The sequence below is a fragment of the Anolis sagrei genome, chromosome 5, assembly GCF_037176765.1.
Source record: "Anolis sagrei isolate rAnoSag1 chromosome 5, rAnoSag1.mat, whole genome shotgun sequence".
Classification (NCBI taxonomy): domain Eukaryota; kingdom Metazoa; phylum Chordata; class Lepidosauria; order Squamata; family Dactyloidae; genus Anolis; species Anolis sagrei.
The window spans coordinates 105,096,984-105,114,183 of NC_090025.1; the positions used below are offsets into that span (position 1 = coordinate 105,096,984).

General features: G+C 40.9%; 1 protein-coding gene across 2 annotated transcripts in view; it reads left to right on the forward strand.

Annotated features, from left to right (window-relative positions):
* HTT (huntingtin) overlaps nt 1-17,200 on the forward strand; it is a 101,451-nt gene that overhangs the window by 40,312 nt on the left and 43,939 nt on the right. For both annotated transcript variants that reach the window (XM_060778022.2, XM_060778023.2), the window contains 8 exons: nt 6,048-6,175; nt 8,435-8,545; nt 9,801-9,878; nt 10,837-11,060; nt 11,784-11,862; nt 13,417-13,578; nt 15,468-15,523; nt 16,831-16,979. In XM_060778022.2, coding sequence (XP_060634005.2) covers nt 6,048-6,175; nt 8,435-8,545; nt 9,801-9,878; nt 10,837-11,060; nt 11,784-11,862; nt 13,417-13,578; nt 15,468-15,523; nt 16,831-16,979 — 987 coding nt within the window. The remainder of the gene's footprint in view (nt 1-6,047; nt 6,176-8,434; nt 8,546-9,800; nt 9,879-10,836; nt 11,061-11,783; nt 11,863-13,416; nt 13,579-15,467; nt 15,524-16,830; nt 16,980-17,200) is intronic.

Sequence of the window (17,200 nt, forward strand, 5' to 3'; positions counted from 1 at the left end):
ATTTAAATGATTTTTTAAATGCAATATACGCCCCGCCCATCCCCCGCCCCCCTGGTATAAAGGGCCGGAGGCGTGGCTTGGCCGGTAGTTCTTTTTTCCACGCCAAACTAGCAGCATCTAAGGACTTTCTCTCTTCCACTACTGGACTTTGGATTTGCTATTTCGACTACCTACCTTCTCCAATCCTGACCACGGACCGACTGACGATTCTTCCAGACAGGCTAGAATGTCTTCCCTCTATTTTAAAAATTGCTCAGCTTGCGGAGTTAACCTCCCAGAAGCTGATAGGCATTCTAGATGCCTCCTTTGCTTAGGAGAGTCTCACAACTTACAAACCTGCGAGATATGCCTGAGCTTCACCACCAGAGCTCGGAAAGGCAGAGAAGCGAGGCTAAAAGCCCTCTTATATGAGCGCGCTTTAGCTCCCCAGCAGGTTCCCGCCCCCAAACAATCCTCCCCGTTACAACTCTCCTCTCAGCCTCCCTCCCCACGTGCTGGGGATAGGCGTGACTCTCCCTCGGCGAGCGCTTCCCCAGCTGAGCCGCCGAAAAAGAAACAAAAAACTTCCAAACAGACCGCGAGGTCTAAATCTAAGGAGAAGCCAAATAAACAAAAAAAGGGACGGCAACTCACTGGCGATGAGCCCTTGAGCCCTCCCACGCTGGAACCGGCTCTCCAAATTCACGGCTCCACGCTCCAACTTCAGGAGCCGCTGCCTTCCCTGCTTGAGATGGAGGATCCCTGTCGCCTCCCCCCACTTGAGCTTCTGGATCCACACAGTATGCTGGAACCGCGCTCCGCAGTTGATCCCTCAATCTCTCCCCCTCCTCTTCCTCCTTCTCAGTCCCCCCCACCTCCTTCCCCAGAACCGCTGGAATCCCCGGTACCGCGGGAGACTCCGCCCCCCGCGCAACCCAGGCCTCTGGCGCAGCCCGCCCGACGCCGCCCCCGCTCTCCCTCTCCCCAACCTGAAGACTATCCATCTCCTTCCCCTCACCCTAAAAGGACTCGCTCTTTTTCCCCAGACCAATACTACCCTTACCAAGATTTCCCTTACCATCTCTACCCTCCTCCTCCACCTTACCCTATGTACCCTTATTTCTACCCTCCTCCCCCTGAACATGCTAGAGGATTCAATGCCCCCCACCCACCCGATCCCAGGTACCCGCAACCACCGCGTGCTCCACCCACTGCTACACTCTCTCAGCCTCCTCAAGAACATATTGATCCAAATCCCCAACCACCCACCTTGGATCCAACTCCTCTGCCTCAAACAGACTCAGAAACCATTGACCTAGAATCTACTGATGATACTCCCATTCCTCAAGACCCCCATCCAGACCCTGACCCATCTCCTCAACAATTAGAGGACTTCAAAAAATTCTCAGCCCTCTTAATTCGACTCTCCAGAGCCCTCAATCTCTCTACTCCTGAGCCAACAGATACAGTTTCAGACCCCTGTTTTACATCAGTTGAACAACAAGCACCAGCATCCAGTGTGTTGCCAACCCTACCATACTTACTTAAAATCCTTAAAAATACAGGAGTGGCCCCAGCCATGGTTCCAGCAACTCCTAAAAGGGCAGAAAACTTGTACCGTATTGATCTTTCAATAGCCTCATGGCTTTCCAAAATGCCAAAAGCAAACTCTGTAGTAACTGATGCTCAACCTAAACCGGTACAAAGAAACCAATCTTCCCCCTCTGACAAAGAAGGGAGAAAATTGGACGCCATGGCAAGAAAATTTTATTCCTCAGCGTGCCTTTTCGCACGGATGGCTCATTATGGAGTTTACATGAGTGTCTATCAGACGCACTTATGGAACAAAATTTCCCCTTATTTGGATCTCTTGCCTCCATCAGACCAACCTTTGGCTAAAGCATTTAAACAGGAAGCTTTGCTCCTATCACGTCTCCAAAAAGACGTAGCAAAAAATACAGCTGACGCCTCAGGCAAGCTTATAGCAGGCTCAGTAGCTTTACGCAGACATGCGTGGCTCAGGGCTGCCATCCTTTCACAGTCCCAGAGAACCCTTATTGAGGACCTCCCTATGGATGAAGCGGGATTGTTTAATCCCGAAACGGACTCACAGCTGGAACACTCTCACAAGATGAAACAAACAGTCTATAAGTATGACCAACAGCCTTATACTTACCAGCGTCAACGTTGGGGCCCTTACTACTATCGCCCCCAGTACTACAATAGACCCTTCAACACCTCCTACTATAGAGGACGACAGAGACCATATGCTTCTTCTACAACTCCAAGACGCCCCCAACTTCCCTCTAGAGGTCAGTACCATGGTACCAGACCCTCAAACAACAACAAACGCCGCTTTTAGCACGACCTCCCCTTCCACCCCTCCCCCCCTCACCACCATTCAGCATCTCACTTATTTAGACAGACTTCATCACTTTTTGCCAGCTTGGGAATCTATCACTACAGACACCTGGGTGCTAGATATCATCGACAGGGGATACGCAATAGAATTTGACACCTACCCCCCAGTAGGACATGTCCTCCTCACCGACCCTTCCCTCACCATTTGGGAAGAAGTAAACTCTCTACTCCACAAGGGAGCCATTTCCCCTACCCTTTGCCAAGAAGCTAGCTCCTGCTTCTTCTCCCGCTACTTTTTGATAGACAAAAGGGATGGGGGCCTACGCCCCATTCTTGATCTCCGTAAACTTAACACTTTCATCACTCCACGCAAATTCCGCATGGTCACTCTCCCTAACATACTCCCTTTCATCCCTAAGGGGGCATGGCTGGCAACGGTTGACTTGAAAGATGGCTACTTCTACATCTCAATTAGACAGTCACATCGTAGATTCCTTACCTTTGCAATACAACACAAATTCTTCTCGTTTACTTCCCTCCCTTTTGGCCTATCCACAGCCCCAAGGGTGTTTACGAAATGTATGGCGGTCATAGCCGCACATCTCCGCCAACAAGGCATAATGGTCTTTCCGTACCTGGATGACTGGTTATTTTGTTCTTCTTCCAAATCCCAGTTGAATAACGACACTCATTACACCTTATCTCTTTTACAGGACCTCGGTCTGGTCATAAACCAGGAAAAATCTCTCCTTCAACCCACACAACGGATCCAATTCATAGGAGCCATCATAGACTCTACACTCCAAAGAGCCTTCCTTCCAGAAGACCGGTTCCTAAACCTCCAACGAGCCATTTCCAACCTTCAGCGGTCCCAACAAGCCTCAGCCTGGGCTATCCAATCTATCCTTGGCCACATCTCTTCTACCACAAACGTCACACCTCATGCCCGTCTCAAGATGAGACCCCTCCAAAACTGGTTCATCAAGTCTTTCGACCCCCTCCATGACTCTCAGTCGCGGATCCTATACCCACCCCCCAATGTCCTTCAATCCCTCTCATGGTGGACAAATCGACACAATGTACAATTGGGAATGCCATTCCATCAACCCCATCCCTCCATGTCCCTAACGACAGACGCCTCCAACACGGGTTGGGGCGCACACCTCAAGGGCTTCAGAGTCAGCGGCCATTGGTCCCACCAGGACCGCCGCTTTCACATCAATGCCCTCGAGTTAATGGCGGTAGAGAAAGCCCTCCGGGCCTTTGTCCGCATCATATCCAACCACATGATTCAAATTGTGACAGACAACACAGCAGTCAAATTTTACATCAACAAACAAGGGGGAACACGCTCACAAACACTCCTCACAATTTCAACGCGCATATGGGAGTGGTGCATTCAGAGGAATATTCTCCTCTCAGCCATACACCTCCCAGGACAAGAAAACACTCTGGCCGACTCCCTCAGCAGGACGGCAAAAAACAACCACGAGTGGCACCTCCACTCAAGCCAATTCAACTTCATCACATGCAAATGGGGCATGCCCAGAATAGACCTCTTTGCGTCACCTCTAAACAACCAGTGCCCACTCTATTGCGCGAGACTACACCCTCACGCATCCCAAGGTTGTCTCGGAGACGCGTTCCTTTTCCAGTGGTCCCCAGGCCTCCTATACATCTTCCCACCCCTTCCACTAATCTCCCCAGTCATAGCCAAAATAATTCAGGACAAGTCAGATTGTATCCTGATCACACCTTGGTGGCCCAGACAACACTGGTTTGCCCCTCTACTTCAAATCTCCAACAAGGAGTTCCTCCACCTCAAGCAGACCCCAGACCTCCTCACTATAGAGAACGGTCTAGTGCTCCACCCAGACCTCCAATCCCTTCGCCTGACGGCATGGAGGATCAGACCACATTAAATCTATCTGAAGAGGTATCTCGTATACTTCTGGCAGCCCACAAACCGGCTACCAAAAAATCCTATGCCTATAAGTGGTCCCTGTTTAAGGCATTTACTGAATCAGCTGGATGCGATCCGTATTCAGCCCCTGTACCGGTTATACTAGACTTCCTGGTACACCTCTCCAACAAATGCTCTTCCCTATCTTCGGTTAAGTGTTACTTAGCAGCACTCTCCTCATACAGGAGACAAAAGGGCTTGCCGTCCCTTTTTCAGAATCACTTTATTCAGTTGTTTCTTAAAGGTTATAAACATACCCACCCCCCCTCCTCCCTCCCCTCCCCCCAGTGGAGCCTGGAATTAGTGCTATCTCAATTATCAAAACCGCCATTTGAGCCCATGGCCTCTAATGATATCTCCCACCTCTCGTGGAAGACGGCTTTCTTGGTGGCCGTCACTTCTGCTAGAAGAGTCAGTGAGTTCACGGCCCTTCGGTCGGACCCACCTTATATTAGATTCCATGACGATAAAGTTGTCCTCCGGACAGACGTTACCTTCCTCCCTAAGGTAGTTTCTCACTTCCATATGTCTCAAGACATCATCCTCCCGGCCTTTTTTCCTAACCCAACGTCTCAGTTGGAAATCGCTCTTCACTCCCTGGATGTTAAAAGGGCCCTCTCCTTTTATCTACATAGGACTGCTTCCTATAGGAAATCGCCCAAGCTCTTTTTTAAATATAGGAAAGACGTTCTGGGCCACCCTGTCACTTCTCAAGGGCTGTCCTCATGGATTGTCTCGGCGATCCACCTTGCTTACCAGTTGGCGGGAAAACAACCTCCACCTCATCTGGTGGCTCATTCGACTCGCTCAGTTTCCACCTCCCAAGCCTTCTTACGAGGAGTGTCTTTGGAACAGATCTGCAGAGCAGCAACATGGTCCACGCCATCGACGTTTGCTTCTCACTGCAAGCTGGACACACTGTCAAAGCAAGATGCCACTTTTGGCAGAGCTGTTCTTTTCTCCTGTGTGGCATGACCCACCTCCAGGTCAGTAGCTTGCTATTCACCCATAGGTGCGCATTTTACGGAGGACACGAAGAATAAATAAAGGTTGCTTACCTGTAACCGTATTTCTTCGAGTGTCCATCCGTAAAATTCGCACAACCTGCCCGTCCTCCCCACAGTCATGCCCCATATAGCTGCTATTTAGCGCTCGGGAACTACCGGCCAAGCCACGCCTCCGGCCCTTTATACCAGGGGTGCGGGGGATGGGCGGGGCGTATATTGCATTTAAAAAATCATTTAAATATTCATTAAATCTCTAGAATGTCCGGATTGCTGCGCAGGCGCACAGGAAGACCCATAGGTGCGAATTTTACGGATGGACACTCGAAGAAATACGGTTACAGGTAAGCAACCTTTATTTATTTGAAGTGTAAAAACATGAAAGAATACAATATTGGAAATGAAGAACAATTTTAACCAACATAAACTTACCAGTATTTCAGTTGGAAGTGTGGGCCTGCTTTTGGTTGATGAGATAGTTAATTTGAATTATTGTCATGAATCTTCAAGTCGTTTCAGACTCTATCACATTTTCCTGTCAAGATTACCCAACCTCTCCTGAACAAAATTTACCAAGAAAACCATGTGAAAACCGATGGTCACATATGGTTGCCATTGGTTGGTAATGACTTAAAGGCACACAACAACGAATTAGATCTAGAGAGGAATAGGTAACGTTTTTTAAAAAATAGCTGTAAGAGATTAACTATGTTAACATATCATATTTCTGCCTTTTTAAGCCCCTAGGCAAACTGATGCTTCAGGTCCTGCTCCAGCAAGTAAATCATCATCACTGGGCAACTTCTATCACCTTCCTTCGTATCTGAAGCTGTATGATGTTTTGAAAGCTACCCATGCCAACTATAAGGTATTTTTCATTCTATTTTTTGCTCAAAATTTGACCCTCAATCCAGTTGGTAGTCCCAGCTAGAGCAGGGGCTCTTATCATTTTTGTTCTACAAAACTCTTTGTCAGTCAGGTGAAAACCATAGATTCCTTCTCAGAATGTAGTAGCAGATAGTTCCCATCATGTCATAAGGCCATCTCTGCCATCCTTACTAATGTTTTTTTCAGGTAGTTATCCACTGCACCAAGATATTTGTTTATTTGTTTATTTATATATTTACGACAAAAATGATACTTGTTGTGGTGGGTCTAAGTGTTTGTAAAATGCACATTATTTTGTATACTGGTTATATTAAATGTTAATGTAAGTGTAAAAACAAATAAAATTATTTTAAAAATAAAACAGAAATATGATATTTTGAAATGAGGGAAACGAAAAACTGAATTCTACTTAAAACACAGTGTTTCCAAAATGAATTATAAAATGCAACAATAATAGCTGTAGTAGCAGCACAGAACAAAAGTTGTATGTTAACACAGTTCTCCCAGAATCAGTAATCATGTCTTAGAAGGGATTCTGATATGAAGATGCTTTCAGAGCCCTTTACAAACTTTTGGATTGAAACACACAAAGGTCTGGAATGCTTTGTGGATGGGTTTACAGATTAGGTTTGGCTATCAAGCCACCTGTAATAGTGCCCATCATACTTGTATCTGAAATATACAAGAGATATATGTATTATCTATAGATCCCAGATCAACACCAAGTATGTACAATTTCCCCCTTTCACTTTCTTAACAATTTTTAGGGAGTATTTCTTTTAATATTTTTCCAAAGGGTATGGTAGGGATATGGAGAAGGGTAGAAGTGTTAAGATTAATGTTGGTAAATTAATAAATCTTAACAAATATCTAATAAATCATCAAGAGAGAGGAGAATCGTATGGAGGGCAAGGGAAAACATTATATAACCATTTACTGTATCACATCCAGTTTTTAAATCTCTGTTACCCTAACATCAATGACTTAAACACTAACCTCCCCCCCCCCCCCCCCCAAAGTATATACTATTGATGATCTTCCAGGGCATATACTGATTATAATTGATTATTTATTGGTTTGCATTGTGTAACAACATGAAACCAAACTGACATGATACATGAGCCTTAACAATATAACAACAACAACAACTTTATTCTTATGTCCTGCCACCATCTCCCCGAAGGGACTCGGTGTGGCTTACAGATGGAACAAAGTGCCTCAAAACAAACATAAAAATGAAGCACAATATAAAATACAATAAAATAAAACACATACATATATAAAAACATCAACTCAGATGTAGTAAAACTGAGGACATCAGCCAATGGTGGTAACCTGCTGTAAACATGTCCAAGCTGTAAACAATAGTAATGGAATAAGTACAACTGCAGCAATGGAGTGAGGGCATGAGATAAACTGCAAGGATGTGCAACTACTGCGCATAACAACTAGTGCCTTTATTCTTATATGTTTGCATATGCTTACATGCACCACACACACTATACCTGAGCATATTGTATTTGAAGGTTAGAGTGCAATGGAGCCTATATAAAAAGAAAACTGATGGTGTCTCTCCCCCATTACAAGATGTTCTAACATTGGTGTCTGTTAGAAGACAGCTAGTGGGTGTCCAAGTACTAGCATCATAGTAGAGGATCTTGTACTACTTTAGGGAGCCCAGACTTTCCTCATTTATAGTAGATATGACAAGTTAAAATTATTTGTGAAATTTCTCTTGGGCTTATCCATATCTTTGGAAAGAGTTTTTATACTTGTAGGCATTGAATAACATAGTTTGATAGCAATTGGATAAGTCAACCCTGGTAGATTTTTATGATTATTATTCATAGGTTTTCCTAATGGTGAAAGAGTCTTCCCAGGTCTGGATCTTGAAATCCTGTACCTCATTACTTCTTGGGCATGTGGTTTCCAAGTTCCCTTAGATGCCACTTTCCCTCTCCTCTATCTTATCTGCAATTCCTTTAATAGCGTCAAATACAAGGAAATTAAGCAAAGATTTTTCATACTGTTCCATCTGTTTAATTTCTTTGTAGCAGGTTGATTTTTGATAGTATGCTAGCAGTGCAGTCATATATATGTCTACTTTGAAATAAGTATTTCAGTTTAAATTACTCTCATGTGATAGGGCATAAGATTTACAGCCTGACGTACTGTTTCATTGGCTTGATTATTCTGGTTATAGTTTCAACATTTAATTATTTCTTTGTTTCTGGATAAGGTTACACTGGATCTTCAGAACAGCAGTGAAAAGTTTGGTGCATTCCTGAGATCTGCTTTGGATGTTCTGTCTCAGATATTAGAACTTGCAACTCTTCAGGACATTGGAAAAGTGGGTTGTTAATAATGCCTCTAAATGTCTTTAAAATCAATGAGAGAAATTAGTATTAAGATATCATGTAAGTGTAGTGCTAATTTTAGTTTTGCTAATTTCGGAGTCTTCCTAGATTTTTGGTATGTTATAAAAGATTTAGACTTCTGTCCTGAGCAGTACCTAAGAGCTTCTGCTCAACAACACCTTCCTGCCTTTGGAAATGGCTAGGAATTGCACATTATGCCTTTATTGGGAAATAAATTATTGGGTAATATTTTTTGTCAGAATTCAGTTGTGTTGTAAAGTCATTTCACACTAATTTTGATTGGAGCAAAGTATTTGTAAACTGCTTTCCATTACTTCTGTCCAAAGGGGCCACTTGGTAAGCTTGCACTTGTGACTTAACTCACCTTCCTTCTAGCAGCTGTGTGCTTCATGACAAATAAACATTGACACTTGGGAGAACAGTTGTATTAGTAATTACTGTTAGATGACTCAATTTTTTTTGTGTCAGGAGCAACTTGAGGAACTGCAAGTCGCTTCTGGTGTGAGAGAATTGGCCATCTGCAATGACATTGCCCAGGGGATGCTGGATGTTTTTGTTTTACCATCCTTGTGGGAGGCTTCTCTCATGTCCCTGCATGGGGAGCCAGAGTTGACAGAGGGAGCTCATCCGCTCTCTCCTTGGATTCGAACCTGAGACCTATCGGTCTTCAGTCCTGTGACAGAAGGGTTTAACCCATTGCGCCACCGGAGGTTCCTAGGTGACTCAATGTGTAGATAAAATAAAGAAAACACTGCTATATCTATTTGGAGTAGACTTATAGTTTTTGAAAGTGTTTCATTCTGCTTTAGTGGCTTAAGCTTTAATATATAACTGTAAAGCCACAGTGGAAAGCAGCTAAAAGCAGGAAATGCTTGCTTTAAAAACATTTCCTGCTGAAAGATGCCCGTGCAAAACAGACTCAGCAGTGCAGGCCACTGTTCTTCCTGGGAGACTAAATTGTTCCCTACATCTTTCGAAGTACCCCATATTTGTTTAAAAGCAATCTTTATATGTGTAATCACTTTATTTTTCATGAGATACACAGTAAGATATACAGTAATTTTATAAATTCTTATATTAATAAACCCTCTGCTAGTTCTGCCCATATTACCATTGTGATATCTGACATATTATGATTGTGGAAGATTTGTATAACAACGTATTCATAACAAACGTTTGACTCAGTGACCACTTGCAGCTAAATGACACTTATATATCTGTTTCTAGTACGTTGAAGAAATTTTGGGTTATCTGAAATCCTGTTTCAGCAGAGAACCAATGATGGCCACTTTGTGTGTACAGCAGGTAACAAGAGTGTGTTGTTGATTTTCCTTTGTCCTTGCATTTGTTTATTTTATTGTAGTATAGGCAATAGGACATTTTTGTTCTCTGTATCCTTTACTCATTACAACAGTACTTCTACAGGTTTTTCTGTTGTGTTCCAGTAGAGAGAGAGAAATGGGGAATAATAATAATAATAATAATAATAATAATAATAATAATAATAAATGGCCTAAGCCCCTTTCTTTCTTCTCTCCTTCACTCAAGCAGATTATAAAGCAATCTGTTCTTGTGGTTTAGTCAACAAAAGTTAATATTTGTGGCTTTTATGTTGAACAAAAAGTTATGAAATTATACAAACACATCCTGTTCTTTGTTTACATTAATAATTAAAAATACTAAGTGATATCAATGACATATTTATCATTTCGATTCATGGAAGAGAATAATTCAAGGCCTTTTATTAGAATTTCAACAAATCCCACTGCCTATCAATCTTAAGTTTGGAACAATTCACACAATTTCAGTTTGTTTGACACCGCTGTTCAGCTACACTGTAGACATCTAGACACCACACTATATGGCAAACCCACTGACAGCTATATTTATTTACATATATTCAGCTTCCATCCTGAATGCATTACCAAATCTTTTACTGCTAGTCTCTGATACAATATAATGCCAAGTGTTTAAACTTTGTGTTTTTTAACTACATTACAATTGTACCCTTGGTTTGCTTCGGATATGATAAATATTTCCTTAGACTTACGTGACATAAATGCATATACTCCCTTCACTATTACTTTCACACTACTGCGTGTAGTCTAAAAGAAGAAACTTGTTAATAGAAGAAATTTGTCAAGTAGACAGTCACCTTGTGGATGGATTGAATAATTGCTTATCATTTCTGAAAATATGAATCAGCGTTGCTAATTTGTGTGAATTTGCCTGATTTCAAAATTTCTTTTCTATCTTTCCTTAGTTGTTGAAGACATTGTTTGGCACAAACCTGGCTTCACAGTATGATTGCTTGTCTTCAAACCCAAGTAAATCTCAAGGCAAAGCCCAACGCCTTGGTTCGTCAAACTTGAGGCCTGGGCTTTATCATTATTGCTTCATGGCTCCTTATACACATTTCACTCAAGCACTTGCTGATGCCAGTTTAAGGAATATGATGCAGGCTGAACAGGAACATGATACTTCTGGGTAGGAATAACCTTTTTTTCATTGGTTTGAATAGCCCAAAAATAATCAAAATGATTTTATTTCTTACCTGTCTCTCCTTGTGGCGCATGGTGGGTTACAGAATAATCAGGATGTGTGGATGAAAGGCGCTAAGGTTTAGTAGAAAGAGGGAGATGGAGAGAATCAGAGTTAAACAGAAACAAATTAAATTCAGGTTATCTTAAAGGAGTTAGCATGGTGTAATGATTTGAACATTGAACTATGCCTTTGGGAACCAGGTTTCGAATCCTCTCTCAATCATGGAAACTCACTGGGTAACCTTGGCCGAGTCACAGTCTCCGCCCCATAAAAACCTATGATTGTTCACCTTAAGGTCACCACATGTCACATATGAAGACACACAGCAACAACAATGTATCTACATATTTAATTATATTAAATACTGTTACTTTATTAGTACATGTAAGATATTCTGTTTGCACTCTGAACACGGTACTTACTCACAACTGGATAGAAGTGAGTCATTGACCCCAATGTATTTTGGTACATCTTTCATTCCAGTAGTCAGATTTTTCAAATTTTAGAGTATTTAAGCAATCTTTTTTTTTTTTGCATGAATGCCTATTAAGATGGCTGAGACTGAACCTAAATCCAGATGTATTTGCTCACAGATCCTCAAGCTTCTATAGATATTATCAGATAAGCAGGCACTTGGTAACGTGCAATAATTGTTTTTGTTTTTAGATGGTTTGATATATTGCAGAAGGTTTCTTCCCAGCTTAAAACAGGCATGACAAGTGCAGTGAAAAATCGTGCTGACAAGGTATAAACAACATATACACTATTTAAATTGTTGCTTGCTGTATGTTATTAAAATGTGGTAAATTAAAAAAACACCCTACAGCGCACCTGTCTGGAATTTTATCTTCTGTTTTCTAACAGCACAAGATCATTTCTGGTATAAATATGCCCTCAGTTTGTCAATGCCCATCTAATGTTGTCTAAGTGCTTCTAAATCCCTTCAATCCAAAGCCCAGAAAACTGGCAGATAGCTCTCCAACATCTTTTTGAAGATGTCCAGAGGGAGACTCCATTAGATCTTTAATTTTAATGCATGGTAGCGGTCAGATTTTCTATTACATTGTAAATGTAATAGATGAGATTTTATTATGCTTTTAAGTAATTTTTATTGTTTTAATTTATTTACCTTAGTTGTTATTTTAAGTTATATTGATGTTGTTGTATTATTGGTTTGAGTTGTTTGTGTGTTCTCATTAAAGGCAATGAATGTTTGCCACTTTTTGTTTGTAGAAACCACCTTGAGTCCCCTTGGAGAGATAGGGCATGCTATTAATAATAATAATAATCATCATCATCATCATCATCATCATCATCATCATCATCATCACAAAAATACTGTGGAACTTTCGAATCCAGACTGACAAAGTTTTGGAACACAATATACCAGACATCACGACTGTGGAAAAGAAAAAGTTTGGATTATTGATGTCGCCATACCAGGTGACAGCCAAATTGACGGAATATGACAGGAAAAACTCAGCCATTATCAAGACCTCAAAATCAAACTGCAAAGGCTCTGGCATAAACCATTACAGGTGGTCCCAATGGTCATTGGCACACTAGGTGCCATGCCAAAACATCTCAGCCGACATTTGTAAACAATAAACATTGACAAAATCACGATCTGTCAACTACAAAAGGCCATCTTACTTGGATCTGCGCACATCATTCAAAAATACATCACACAGTCTTAGACGCTTGAGAAGCGTTTGACTTGTGATTCTGTGATATGAAATCCAGCATATAGATCTCGTTTGCTGTCACATACTGTGATTATTATTATTATTATTATTATTATTATTATTAAAGCAATTTATTTCCAACCATTAGGTCTGTCCCTGTCTTCTGGGACAGCAGATAAACTACCTGCCCTTTACTCTATGTAACAGCGTTGAGATACTGAGAGAATGCAACAACCTGTTCCAACTTGTGTATATCCAGCTTAAAATGATAAAGCCTGATCAATTAAGGATATAATGGGACTGCCTCTTTCTTCGACTTGGGAAATATGCAACATGCTTCAGTTAGTCAGATGTGAAACATTACATCATTTAAGAAGGAATTGGGCATTTATACAGCTTCCATAGCTCAGTCTGCTTTTGTTCTGCCTTTTGTCAACTCACCACAAATAAAACAATATTGGGCAGCGCAATATTATCCCAATCAAGTCAATGATGATGATGATGGTGTTGGTGGTGGTGGTGGTGGTGTGGTCACACTCCTCCCGCCCCCATAAATGAGCAGTTTCACTTTCAAAACAAAATCCTAATAAATTGATGCATTTCCTTTCTCATAGAATATTATTCATAATCATATTCGTTTGTTTGAGCCCCTGGTCATCAAAGCTTTAAAGCAATATACTACAACAACATCAGTACAACTGCAGAGGCAAGTTTTAGATCTTCTTGCCCAACTCGTTCAACTGCGGGTCAACTATTGTCTTCTAGACTCTGATCAGGTGAGTCCTTTAGTTTTCTTTTCTACTTTGTTGGATTTCTTGCCAGCAGCCCTGTATGTTGAGGCCAACTTTCCTTTGGAATTTTGTGATAAAAGCTTCCCAGTTTGGCTTGAGAGAGATTAGGATAGCTCCACCCTTTTGTGGGTATCAATGCCCAGAAAGCATTTTCCTGGAAAATTTTGGGATATAGGCATCAAATTCATGGGATTTTAAAAAATATTTAAACAAAAAGACTTCCTATTTGGCTAACTGCTCTTGAAGTCTATTCCTGCTCTGCAAGCATGTAGCCGGGGTGGGGTGGGGGGGTGGGCTTGAGTGGCTTCATCCCCCCCCCCCCCGAAATTCTCAGGGTGGTCCGCGAGAAGGCCTTGCTGATACATTATTTATGAACTGTTATGTTTATTCATATAATGGTCTGATCACCATGCTCAATATATCCCATATGCATGGGGGTATTGGGATAATGATACAAAAGGTTTGCTAGGGTAGATCCTCGCCCCTCCCCGAATCAAACTCCCCCCCCCCCCCCCGAATCAAAATCCTACTCACGGGCCTACGGGCCTGCTGCTCTGGATTGTGTTTCTAGTTCTAACAGATATCCTATTTTATTCTCTGGGTTGTTCTCCCAGTACTGTCAGTGCCCATTAAGCTCTTTAGAGTTCAGTTACAGATTATTTGAAAGATCATATTCTTTGTAACAAACCAGCCTATGTTTTGAGATCTGCTGGGAAGGCAGTTTTCCCCCTGTCCCGTCACATTTACAGAAACATCCAGTGGGAACATGGGAGAGGGCCTTCTTAATGGATGGATGTTCCCAGTTTCTGGAACTCCTTTTCTGGAGGGATTAGAATAGCATTCTCTCTATTCTCTTTCAGCAAACAGGTGGAACTATTTTTGTTTTGTTTGTGGATTGATAGGACCAGCCTTATCCAGTATTCAGGATTTTCTATATGGTTAACACTTGCATTTTATTAATTTTTGTACAGAAGTGGTTATAATAATATGCTTATAACTGTATTTATGTTTGAATTGGTTGCCCTAAGGCTGGAGCGGCCTAGCTGTGAGAAATGTGTTACCATGGAAACGAGGCAGAAGAGGAGGTGGGAGGAGCTTAGAGAGGGAAGGTTTTAAAAAGTGACAGTTAGAGTCAGTCAGGGAAGAAAGACTCTGAGAGAGCAGCAGAGTCAGGTTTTTAGACTCTGAGGAGTGAAGAGGTGAAGAGTCAGGTTTTAGTGTTCGTGAATAGTAGAGATTTCTTCAGCGGGGAAGCTGAAGGGAAAAACCTTGTTAGTTGCTTTAGTTAGAAAGAACTAACAGTGGCTTGTTAAGATCTCTAGTCGGGAGAAGACTAGAGATCTGTAGTTTGATCAAGGATAGATCAAACAGAGAGACTATTCACTGCAGGGAACACTGGTTAATAAAGTGCTTCACCACAGCAAGAGTTCATAAGTTGTAACATCGAAAGTCTGAATTGTATCGCAACCAAGTTACATGTAACCATCAAGTATTTGCCAAGCTCAACATCTTCATACTGCAACCATACGCTTTGTTTAAAAATAAACATGTTCTCTTTGGTTTTTTAAAACTGCCTCATCTCCATTAATTTTACGTTCTGTGCACCCACTCTACCAAAATTACCTCACAACACAAACAGAGCCTTTAATACCAGAGCCTTTTACAAATCAGTGGCCCCTCTCTCCTAAACCTAGGCGCTTCCTCACTAGTTGGTAGCGTCTCTCTACAATTGGGTGGCAGCTTCATTACCAGTGGCGGAGGTTCTTTACAATTTTAATTCTGTTTCTTACAACCTTTCGTCCCAAAATATGTACAAATAAAAAACAGCAATAATAACAACAACAACTGAATATGGATATTTATTTTGTTTTTAGGTCTTCATTGGGTTTGTTCTAAAGCAGTTTGAATACATTGAAGTTGGACAGTTCAGGTACAAATTCAATGTTGTATACTCTCTTTAAAGTGCATGAGGTTTTTTAAAAATAGGGCTAAATCCCAATAACTGTTCATTTTGTAAATATTTTCATGCTTCAAAACATCCTTCACCCTTCATTGATTGGCTGTAGAGGAATGTACACAGAAGGGCTTGATATGAGAAGAGGATATCAGACCAACATTTTTATCTTATTGATGTTGCAATATAAACATATCTGAATGTGTAGTATTGTTCTGTCATCCAATTCACAAAAGTGATTGCTGATTGCACCGCAGAGGGGGAAATGTATCAGGGAAACAGCAAAAGGAATTTTTGTAAAAAAAAAAACTTTTGAAAAATCGAGGAAAGTGCATTGTTTTTTCCCAATATTCACTTAGCACTCTCCCATGGGGATCTCCACTTATCTTTCTGCATTTTACAGATGAAAATTTGGTACATTGTAACAATAAAACTATGTAACAAAATTTGAAAAAAAATTGTTTGTCGTTTGAAAGTATTATTTCCTGTTTAATTGTGTGGTACTTAATTTCAAAGTAGTTGTTATTCTCCAGAAACTTAGTTTTTGCAGTTGCCACAAACTACGTTGAATTAGTTTAGATATTCATTGAAAACCTATGGCAAAATGTGCTGTAGAATGTCACACAAAAACAAAGTTTTTGCAGTTTAATAAACTTTTTCCATGTTTTTGTGATAGAACCAATTAGGAAATGACATTTATAACCCAGGAACAAAAATCATGTTACACAGTGTAATAATCTCAGTGATTGCATTTTATTTTTCTTTCTGGAAGACAACAGCAGAGGATCTCATTTGTGCCCCTTTAAGGAAACCAATCAGATAAGTTGGAGGCACTATAGCACTTTTGTTTTGTAATTTCTTTCATGTTATAAAGTGTAATTTCCCCCCTATAAATTTTATCAGACAAGTGATTTCTTACTGCTTCCAAACAGCACAGCTTATGTTTCTGTTCATTTTTCACAAGTTCAGTTCATTTCTCAGTTGCCTACCTTCCCAGATTCCCTTTGCTTGTTGCTTTGTGATAGATGAACAAAATGGTTTCAAACCACCTATCTTGTTGAGGCATTGGCTGAATCCTTTTGCTTATCATTATCCATGTGGATTATATTGGTTAAGGACAGGACTTCTTAAACTTTTCCCACTTTTGACACCTGTTCACCCTATACATTTTTATGCAGATCTTGAGTACATTGGTAGATAAAATAAGTATACAAATCAAGCAGTTAATGCCGTGACTATGTCATGGTTAAGTCCAGTGTTTCTCTACTTTTTTTTCTTCCCAGGGAATCAGAAGCAATTATTCCTAGTGTCTTTTTCTTCCTGGTGCTACTGTCTTATGAACGCTACCACTCCAAGCAAATAATTGGAATCCCTAAAATTATTCAGCTATGTGATGGGATAATGGCTAGTGGAAGAAAAGCTGTTACACATGGTAATAAAATAGCAAGAGTGATAAAATTAAGCTTGGTATAATAAGTACTAAAAAGTTGTTAATGCAATTAAAAATGTGTAATACAGTTTCAAAACTGCTTCTGTGTTTGTTTAGTGATGTTTATCAAAGTGGAACAATATGCAAATGTACATTACATATTTTCAGACATAAAATCTGAACCTTTTCTTTATTGGAAGTGGTCTGACAGGAGAAGTTGATAC